This window comes from Acanthopagrus latus, chromosome 8 (assembly GCF_904848185.1).
Source record: "Acanthopagrus latus isolate v.2019 chromosome 8, fAcaLat1.1, whole genome shotgun sequence".
In the NCBI taxonomy this organism is placed as follows: Eukaryota; Metazoa; Chordata; class Actinopteri; order Spariformes; family Sparidae; genus Acanthopagrus; species Acanthopagrus latus.
Genome location: NC_051046.1, coordinates 27,240,857 through 27,251,467, shown reverse-complemented (window position 1 = coordinate 27,251,467; position 10,611 = coordinate 27,240,857). Strand labels below are relative to the sequence as shown.

The following is a 10,611-nucleotide window of genomic DNA, read 5'->3' as shown; positions in this document are numbered from 1 at the left end:
GGTGCTCGCCTAAAACTATGTACTATTGGACAAAATGTTTTAATGCCAACAAAGTAATGATAGACCAGATGTTACGACATCTGTCTAAATATCCAGACACGTGTGTTGTTTCTTAGAAAGCAGGATGTAAGCTCTGGGATCTGATTGACACACACACACACACACACACACTCACACGTAAAGAAAAAGTTACATGCATGAAGATTCCGTCATCGTCATCATCTCCTCCCTCCATGCTGATGGAAAGTCAGGTGAAGTTTCCCAGTCCACAAAACACTTCTGGAGTTGTACAGCAAAGTGTTGAAGCAGCTGGAAGACTGAAAAACTGAGAAAAACATACAACTGATCTGCACAGACACTCAGGTATTATACAAGTCTCCGGAAGCCCCGAGATCCCAGATTGATTTGAAAAAATATTATTTACACCCTGAAGCTGTGAAGCTAAAAGCCTTAGCGAGCACCCTGTCTGAAGTGGGTGCACAAGCTCGACCACATGTTGAGGGTGTAAAAAGCGTCTTTTCAAATCTTTTGGGAGTACAGCTTTTGCACACCTGTGGATCGGCGGGTGCGTAGGACTTATAAATGCTTGGACTGAGCGAAAAATCTAATCAAATCCGGCAAAATTTTTCACTGAATACTTCATTCATTCATTCATTCATTCATTCATTCATTCATACTTCAGTATTGTGGGGATGACTACTGGTACTGTGAGACAACACTAACACAATGAGATCTTTGTGAATTAATCATCAAAAATGTGGATATATAGACCAACTGGGGTAAAGGCAGCCTAAAACCAGGAGAAGACTACAGTTATGCCGTATCACAGTATAACGATATCAACATTTATAAGATCATATATACTCTCATATGATAACAACATAATATTGATATATTGCCCAACCCACACCCACACAGACACGTACACATGCAGACACACGAAGAGATTAGGTAGAACTCTTTATGAACAAATCTCGTGAATCATCCTGTACTCATCACTTTCGTCGCGTCATCCAAACCTCACACATACACTGATATAATCTACAGAGCATAAATGCCATCAAGCACACATCTGTTACACAGGTGCACAGGTACTGGACTGAAATGGTATCACACTAGTGCATTTGTGAGCACCAGCTGATGCAGTAAGACCTTTGGGAGAGAAATCTTTCGCGGGCCAAAGCTTTGAGAACAGGGACCTCTACTGATCAGGAGATTAACTGCAAACGCACTGACTCCATTTCCTCAGCTGTCAGAAGCAAACAGGGGCTCTGGGTACAAAAAGAATGAAAAATTAAAACTTCACATACACGAGCAATGAAACAGCTGGAATGTGGCCGTGCTCTTGCTGCAGTGATTTGAGCGACGATAACTTTCAAGGATAGCACTGCAAATGTGTCCGAAATGCCTTCATGTTAAAACAGTCAAGTTAAACTTCGACCGGAGTAACGCCATTAAAATCGTTACATTAGCGCTCTCTTTCCTGTAGTAGGCACACACGCAATGAAATAATTCACACACGTCAAAAATAAAATGAAAGGAGTACTCAAGAAAAAAAAAAAAAAAAAAAGTTGGGTGCATTGTGGTCCAGCACTGGAATGAACCCTCCTTTAGCTGTGCTGCGTTCCTGACAGGCTGTGATTAAAATTCGACCAGCTTAATACCGTCAAGTCTGAATGTGCCGAGTATTTAGCAGCCAAGTCAGAGCAGCTGCACAGAACCAGCTTCAGTTTTCAGCTAATTTAAAAATCAGACTTGGTCCTACTGACCCAGGATCAGTACCCATCAATATGGAGAAGCCATCTGGCCCTCTACTTTCTTTACTAGCCTCAGATCAGAACGTTATGTTCGAATATGCTCTTTTGAATGTAGTTAATTCACGTTTTCTTCGCAGTGTACGATCAGTTTAAATTGAATTTGGATTACGGACTGCATATGTACAACTGGTCTCATCTGACAGGCAAGTAATTCTCTAGTAAAGGGCTTAGTTTCTCTACGGTCCCGCCCACCACACGGAAACAGCAGGTGACTGTTTCATAACAGAAAGACGACTGAATGCAATCAACGGCCAATATAACATCAATCCCTGAACCTGTAATAGAAAATAGAAATAGGAAGTTTTTGCTTCAGCGTGTTATCTGTTTCCACTTTAAATTTACAGTACAGTTTGCCACAACTGAGAAACATTATCTGGTGATGAGAATGAGACAAATTATTTTGGTAAAACCGAAATATTTAAAGCTTAAATTGTAATTTTTAAAAATCTCTTAAAATACTCCGACCAGTGTGACTAATAAATTACAACCTGCCTCGCATGACATAGCGATCACTTTCTCTAAATAAACCTTGGAATTTATTCTTGACATACTAGAGAGTCTCATTCTTTCTTTCTGGTCACAAATCACAACTTCTATCTTGATTGCTATTTTTGACGGCTTGATTCTTCATATATCTCTCTCGGCAACAGTGTTTTGTCCTCAGTGGTGGCCCTTGTGCTCGTCATAGTTTCCTCTTTCGAAGAGCAAAGTTTAAAAGGCACTCTCCACAACTCCCTCTGTCGCCCAGTCTTATTTTGGACGATACGCGGGTCGCGAACACTTGGCTCAGGTAGAGTTGTAGATTATGTTCGTTTCTTCCATCATAGAGCTCTAGTAGAAATGAATCTGGGCCAGCGCAACACAGTGCAATCAATAAAGCACCTCTGCTTTTTTGGAGGAACTTAAACAAAATAAGACAGTAATTGTTGGTTGATAAAAAAACAAAACAAAACAGTGTATCATTGTCTCGACAGTGTTTCCAAGTGTAACAGCAGCTTCCTGTTGAAGAATTGGAAACAGCTTGCAGTCCTTTGATTGTTCTTCAAGTCTCAGTTTTTACCTGCAAGTATGTGCAACAGTGTGTCCCTCTGAGTACATTCATTTAAGCAAGTGTGTGTGAAAGCAATGTGTTGCTTTCTACCAATCAATGGCGAGCAGTGGAGTGCGCTTCCTTTAATTTCACTCGGTAGGCTACCACAGCCAGCTGTCTAGATGCTGCACACAGTAACAGGACTGTTCCAGGATGGCAGACAGCTCTCCGTAGCTCTCCTCTCTCCACGTGGGGAGTAGCCTCTCGTTGTTGAGAGCCTGCAGATTGGGCGTCCCCTCCCGGAGGACGTGGTACAGGCAGGGCCACCGGCTCTGGATCCTCAGCCTGGTCCTCCGGTCCAGTGTAATGCTGAGGACGATCTTCTTGGCTTGGAGCTCACGCAGGGCGGGAAGCTTCAGACAGGAGAAGACCAAGCCTCGGCTCGGCGACACGTCCAGGAACTCCAGTGACTGAGACTCCAGAGTGTACGAGATCCCCAGGCTCCTCATTGGCACCAGGATGTGTAAAGTCAGAGACTTCAGGTTGGGCAGGGATTTGGTGAGCGTCTGCAGGGTCGAGGGAGTCACCCCTTTAAAGACCCAGAAATATTTGAGCTCGAGGACTCTGAGCTGCTGGAACTGGGTGAGCAGCGACACGGAGACATCCGACCAGTCGAAGTGTAACCGCATCTTGGAGATGCGAGGGCAGCTGTGGGTGAGTTTGGTCAGAAGATCCTGGAAGCTGGTCAGCTGTGAAATCAAAGAGAAAAGGGTATTAAGTCGTATCACACTTATTTTGGTGAAAATGTCAAAAAATGTGTATAGAATCAGTATCAGCATCGATAGGTATTATTAATACTGCAATACTTTTGACCACTTAATCTGATACAGTGTGAACCAAAACTGAATGTCAAAAGCCCAACAACAGTGTGAAATTGAGACTGTTTCATAACACGTTAAATATTCCTTGTAGTCTGTTTGAGTATTACGTTTTTTTATTTCAAGGGACCAACCTTTTCAATAATTCGATTAAAGAATGATTGACTATGTACACAAGCTTTAATGTGTGGTGTAAGAAGGTCATCAGACTGGGATGCTGTTTCAGGTAGGATTTGACTTCCGACGCCCTGTTGTTTCTTCATCTGAGCCTGTTTGTGTTCTCTATGTGCCCCTTTGGGAGCAAGGCTCACGCTAATTTAACGTGACTAATAGACAAGTCGCTGACTGGTAAAAGCAGGCAGGTGAAACAGGAACGAGGAAATGGGAGGTGAGCTATTCATAAGGCCATCATGCATCGCCCAGAGAACCTGATATGAAGAGGGAAAACCAAAGTAACAGCTTTTTGAGAGAAGTGTCGTGTTGGTGTGGCGGTTATCACGGCCACAGTACACCAGGAGTAAAATGTATAACCCCAGTCAGATTCAGAATAAGCTGATATTAACAAAAATCAATGAAGATGATGATATTCAACTTACTGTCTGACTGTGCTGTTTTCAACTGAGTATATCTGACATAAGCAAGTTACTACATGTTGTTTCATATGTTCTGCACAGCACCCATGCTTTGAGCACTGCATTGAGCCCAGAAGCAACCTCCAAGTGGTTGTGCATACGTAAATCTGACATTAGGGGTAGACTGATTATTAGCCCTGGCCGACTGTCGCCATCAGCGATTTTTCTGTCGGCTTGCTGGTAAAAGAAACTACTTTGAATATGTGCTACTTTGGCTCTGATGCAGCATCCTGTCAAACAATGTCCCGCCCACAACACCATCTGATTGGTAACATGTCACAGCTGATAGCCTATAAACACTAAATAATCTGAATCTGCAAAGTCACTAGTAACTAAATGTTCTTAAGTAAATTGTACTTGTACTGCCCAAACTTAATAATTTCATCACTGGTTGAGTTTCATTTTTACAGCAAATGAATATCAGCCCCAAATACTGGTTTGATTTACAAATAATTGGTATCATTATCGACCCTGAAAAAGTCATATCGATCGACCCCTGGCTGATATGACAAAATATGTGTACTAAAAACTTTGTACTCACATAGAGTGGACACCCAAAGTCTGAGACATATTTTGCTTTGGTTTCAAACGCAATACTATTTTTTCATTATAAATGATCATCAAGTGAAAAATTTGAATCTGACAAAATGTACATGAGTTTCATAATATTGTCTGTATTTAGGGTTGAATCTGTATCTGTGATGAAGCTGCTTTTCTATCGCTCAGGGAACTCTGAGCTGATATAACCGATCCAGTTTCTGTAGAGCATCTTAGACTTACATGCACCGCCGTTAGTATAAATATGGGCGATGGGCGATTTGGTCGACAAACATTACCATATAATTCACCCAGTCAATCACAGATTCTGAATATTCCCATTCTTTGCCCGTTTTGGCATCTCACACTTATTGCAAGTGCTAATCCTCTTAGAAGAAAATCACAACGCAGTTTGGTATGCAGTACCAGGGTGGAAAACACAAGTGTGTAGTTAACTGAAGTTACCACCAGTTGCAACCAGGAGAAGTGGATGGGCCTGGCGCCATTTTATTTGAAACAAAAACCAGTAAGAACACGTTACCTGGTCCATCTTGGTAATACTGTCCTGGTGTGAACTGGAGCTGGAGTGAACCCTGAGGTCCAGCGGCTCAAGCAGAGTAAAAGTCCAGTTCAGGTCCAGGTGGCTAAGGTCTCTGCAGTGGACATTATCCAGCAGGTGACTCAGCAGCTCGCTCCACTTGTTGTAGCGATCCCCCAGGTCAAAGCTGGCCTTCAGCGTGAGCAGGCTGGCCCTGCGGGAGATGAGGTGGTGGGTGTAATGGTGCACCCAGGATTTCCACCTCTCGAACTCCCGGTTGGAAACCAGCAGCCCCTCCTGACCCAGGTGGAAGACGCCGCGGCGGGAATAGTCTGCCACCCGCCACAGCTTCCAGGAGCGGATGATGCAGCTCCAGCTCAGGCACACCAAAGCGCAGCTGCATTTATCCACCTCGCTGAGGAAGGAAAAGACGTGCAGCTGGCACTCTACCGGCAGGAAGTTGAAAGGGAAGTAGTCGTCAGCTGTCTTCCGCCGGCTGCTTACAGGGACCAAGGGTCTCTTTCGCGGTGACATGATGACGGATGAAGAAATTATTTTGGCGGTCATTGGTGGAGGTCAGAATCTCCACCGGGTGGTCTTGTGGTCTGGCTTTGCCATAAATGTCTTCAGCTTGGTATAGTCTAAAAGGTAGGGAAAGGAAACAAGACAGGAAATAATTTAAGATGAGGGGTTTTTGCTTATTTTTTTGTCAGATGGTGACGGGCAGAGAAACACGTCACCTACTCTATGTCCAAGTGTCTTTTCAATTCCTGCTGCATTTTTAAAAACTGGATGTAAAAGATTTGGCGAAACACGTGAACAAGTTCAAGTTCAGCATTCCTATCATGATTATGGCAGCTTTAATTCAGTCCAAAACTGGCTGGAAGTAAAGCTCCTAACAGCCATTTAGATACTCAATATATCCCAGAGGAAATGGTCAGCCTTCAAATAAATTTATCAGTAGCTGACGACAACATGTCTTCAATCTGAATTAAATGTGTGTGAGCATCCAGCAGTTCACCCAAAAATGAAAATCCCGACATTATGATGATTGAGAGTCGTGTGAATTTTCTTAATCCATAAAACATCTCTGGAGGAGAAGCGTTGCAGCATTCTCCTAAAAGAAGAGAAGTGGAGGGGGACTTTAAAAAGTTAAAAACAGCTCCATACAGCTCTGGCATAATCTAAGTCTCTAGAAGAATCAATATCCTAAATAGATTTGAAAAGATGTCATTTACACCCTCAATGTTTAGCAGAGCTTAAGCTCCCACTTCAGAGAGGGTGAGCACTAAGGGCTTTAGCTTAGAGGGTACAGTAAAGATTTCATCTTGGAAAAACCTCTTGTCAAATCAGTTTGGGATCTCTGGGCTTCTGGAGACTTTAGGTGGGAGGAACTGTATGCAGCCATTTCATGGGGTGGTTTTTTTTCAGTTGATTTTTATATTTAAAAGCATCCTCATCTGCTTCAGTGGGTTAGGAATGCTGAAGTGCCATGAGAATTTAAGTTTAGTGGACCACAAGCTTCTGCTGCCTTTTATTAGCATGGTTGGATAATGACTGAATTGGCATTTTTATTGGGAGGTTTTCCTTTAACTGTGTACATGGATGCTGAATAAAGCCAACTTATATCTTTTTTAGGTTTTTAATGAAAAGCTGCACCAGCTAAAGACCACAGCTGTTTTCCTCCCACCATGTTTTCGTCCCTCTTGGAAGCAAAATCACTTAATATTAGCCCCATCTCAAACAAAAATGCGCAGAAGGTATATATTTAACCCAACCAGAAAGAAATGATCAGACTGTGTGTTTTCATGGTTACACAGCGCAACGATTTCCCAGCTGAACAGATGATCAAAGGTTTACATAGACTGCTGCCATCTGACAGAAAATTCATTGAGATCCAGCCGGTCTCCTCTAAAAGAGGTGGTACCATTAGACATCTTTATTCTGACTCTGCTTTTATCCTGATTATTAGTGGAAAGCATGGATCCAAATCCATATAAACTCAGCCATCAGCGTGCACATGACTTGTTCTCAATGTGGGAATTTTAGAATACGCACAATTACATTTAATTTGTCAATATTATCTGACATCAGTGCAGACATTTCCTGTTTTAAGATTGACTGTGACTTTTTTTTTTAATGAATTTTTTAGACAACCTGTACTGAAAGGAGAGCAGCATCAGAGTGTAAATGAGACACAAAAGATAGAAAAAGAAAATATATCACTTTAAAGATACAGACCATAAAAGTTCACTTTTCTTTTGTATTTTGCTTGTAAAATACAGTGATGCTCCACTGAAGCAGATGTTGTCTTATTTGGTTATATTTCACATTCTCACACCATACTGAGGATTAGGTTGCTGCGCAGTTTAAACTTCACTTAGCTGTATACACTCAATTAAGTTTCGAAGTTTTTTTCATCTGGGCTGTAGATCTAAATTATATCGTATGAATTCTTTAGATGGGTGACTTTTCCCTTTAAAGCCATACACACGAAGGCGACATGTGCAAAGATGTAATATGTCTCTTGTTAATGACAATCAACAGGGAAGCTGACCAAAGACACAATGTCCTCGACTGTAAAAAATAATAATAATAATAATAATAATAATAACAAAGTAACGCACACGTAATGCTACAGCCTACTCACGCGCTCACCTTTATCGCAGTAACACGTCGATTTGTAACATGACTTCTGTAGGTCCTACTGCAGCTCCGTTATTTGCTCTTCGCCATTAGTTACCTCCCAGCTTCTGTCTGAATAAAAGAGGCGCATTCAAACACTCTACGCTTCTACCCATAAAGGCTTAAGTGAGGATTATGTGACTGATTTGCACCATTATCGAGACCAAAGCGGTGTCGTTACCTTTTAGCCGAACAAGCTCCCCCTGGTCCTCACTTAGAAAACAAGCTAACCTGCAGGAAGCTAGCATAGAGGAAACAAAGGCGTTTAAATATACACTTGGTAACTGCCTGTTGTTGAGGATTTTAATGGCATAGCGTTACTGTCGAGAGTATCAGTATCTATACCGACACTTATGCAAGTCGTCAATGAAAAATAAAACCTGTATTTATTGAGTAACTAGGCCGGCTAGTTAACTACCGAACAGCTGAGCACTGTTGATGTTTTTGTTGTGGCTCGCTGGTGATGGCGTCATCAAAATGCGCGAAGTCGCACGCTTTGTGTCGTGGTGTTGCACCGTCGGGCGGAGTGAAACGGAAAAGTGTTCGAGAGAAGACAGGCAGATAGACAAAGACAGAAACAGTATTTGTTTTAAGTGTTTGAAGATCCTACGCGTCTTTTGGAGGGAAAGGACAGGAGAACCGTCTCTTTCCACAAACCATCACTCTGATGAACAGTCACATAGCGCCAGAAACATACTAATAAGGGTGTTTAGCTGATAATGAATGTTTATTTAATGTCTTTGTATGACCAATTTGTCATACTTTTCAAATTTTGATTATTGGCATTATATGTGTTTGGTTTTTTTTAATATTTATTTTGTATATATTATTCTTATTCACCACAGTGTTTCAGACCCACAGTGAAACGGTGTGAATATTCCCGTCTGGGGCAGTTTCGCCTCTTCTGGAGTTGGACACCTACACGGAATTAACTCCACCCTGACCATGGAGAAGTGGCCCTCCACTCTTCAGAGATGTACCTTTTGGTTTGCATCTTTGTGGAGATGGATTCTTACTGCAGCAGGACACATTTACATCTAGGGCATTTAGCAGACACTGTTGTACAAAGCTGCCATGCAAGGTGCCGACCAGCACATCAGGAGCAGTTTGGGGTTCAATATCTTGCCCAAGGACACTTCGGCATGCAGACCATGGGAACTGAACCAGTGACCTTTTCATAAGAAGACACTGGCTCTACCCCTGAGCCACAGGATAATGAGCTTAACACACCTCAAAGTTTGCACAAACTAATTTATCCACTAAAGAAGACCGTGGGCTTTTTCTCCACAGTCACCTGACCTCAACCCCAGTGAACATGTATGGGGACTCTTGAAGACAGCGGGACACGGTCATTCTGTGATGTCACAGGAGGCTTGTGGAACACTGTGAAATCGTGCTGGGATAACATAAGTCAGCAGGTCTGGCAAACTTTTTGAAATCGTTTCAAAAGCACTTCATTAATGTTTGGACTGGCGCCAAAATCAAACATCACCAAATAGGGCCTACTTTGGTATTGAAATTGCAGCAAAGTTGTAAGGATGACTGTTGGTACTATCACAACATACTAACGCACTGGGATATTCAAAGGATAATCAACAGTAATGTGGACATAATGAGTGGGTTAGTAGAAAAAGTAGAACAGTCTGGTAAGTTCAGAAAATGACAGCACTATGCCATAGAGCAGCCAAGAATAGACGACAGTAATGAGATAACAACAATAAATATGTGGGCCTTTAATGATAAAAAGCTGATGAAATCACTAAAGTGTCAGTGAATACTTATAGATAGATAGACAGCAGCAGTGATCACTAACATCTAATAAAAAGTGATTTCATTGGAAAAATGATAGAATGGGATATAAAACATGCTGTATATACTGTAGCCTAATATATGCTGTCATATTCCATGTGCACATGGTACCTTTATTCAGCTTCGTCCTTGTCCCTAACTGTGTGTCTAATTGTATCACCAGTGAGAGCAGCAGAACAAAACCCAGGTCAGTTTTATTCTATGCCTGGACAAAAAGGATGGATCTGTCACCAGTAGATGGCACTCTGAATATGCTGAAGACATGGGCTTAGTGATGCAGTTTTACTGAAGCAGCATCCTCCTCTGACCTCCCCATGCTCCTGCTGTAGACGGTTTCCTTCACAGGCCTGCCTGTGTGTTTGGCTGAAGGTAACCAGTGAAACCTGTTCAGACATACCACATTTAAAAGAACAAGTAAAGCAATTCCTGATGAGTGACCACATCCTGTTTGTGGAAATGCGGTATGTTTGAACAGGAACATGTCGCTGGTTACCTCAGTTCACATTTCATTAAGACTAAAATGACACTTACAGCTCAGTTACTTAAGAAAACGAACGTTCAGAGAGTAAAACCTCGGCTCGAGTCTCATTTTCTGCTTTGTTTGCACCCAGTAATCAACTTGGCACTTTATTTTTTTAAAAAATAATGAAACTAACTCTTACTTCATTAATGGCAGCCATCTACA

General features: G+C 42.0%; 1 protein-coding gene across 4 annotated transcripts; it reads right to left on the bottom strand.

Moving 5' to 3' along the window:
* Positions 1–947: 947 nt before the first annotated feature.
* si:dkey-12e7.1 (uncharacterized protein LOC557553 homolog) lies at positions 948–8,584 on the bottom strand. 4 transcript variants are annotated; one of them, XM_037106356.1, is made up of 5 exons: positions 8,536–8,584; positions 8,299–8,358; positions 8,091–8,189; positions 5,436–6,073; positions 948–3,596 (listed from the first exon to the last, which is right to left on the bottom strand). In XM_037106356.1, the coding sequence occupies exons 4-5, from the start codon at positions 5,997–5,999 to the stop codon at positions 3,009–3,011; spliced, it is 1,152 nt and encodes a 383-aa protein (XP_036962251.1). In that variant the 5' UTR covers positions 6,000–6,073; positions 8,091–8,189; positions 8,299–8,358; positions 8,536–8,584; the 3' UTR covers positions 948–3,008. The 4 variants fall into 4 exon arrangements, with proteins under 4 accessions (XP_036962251.1, XP_036962253.1, XP_036962250.1 ...); XM_037106358.1 differs by having other exon boundaries at positions 8,083–8,189; positions 8,299–8,570; XM_037106355.1 differs by having other exon boundaries at positions 8,299–8,570.
* Positions 8,585–10,611: the final 2,027 nt, after the last annotated feature.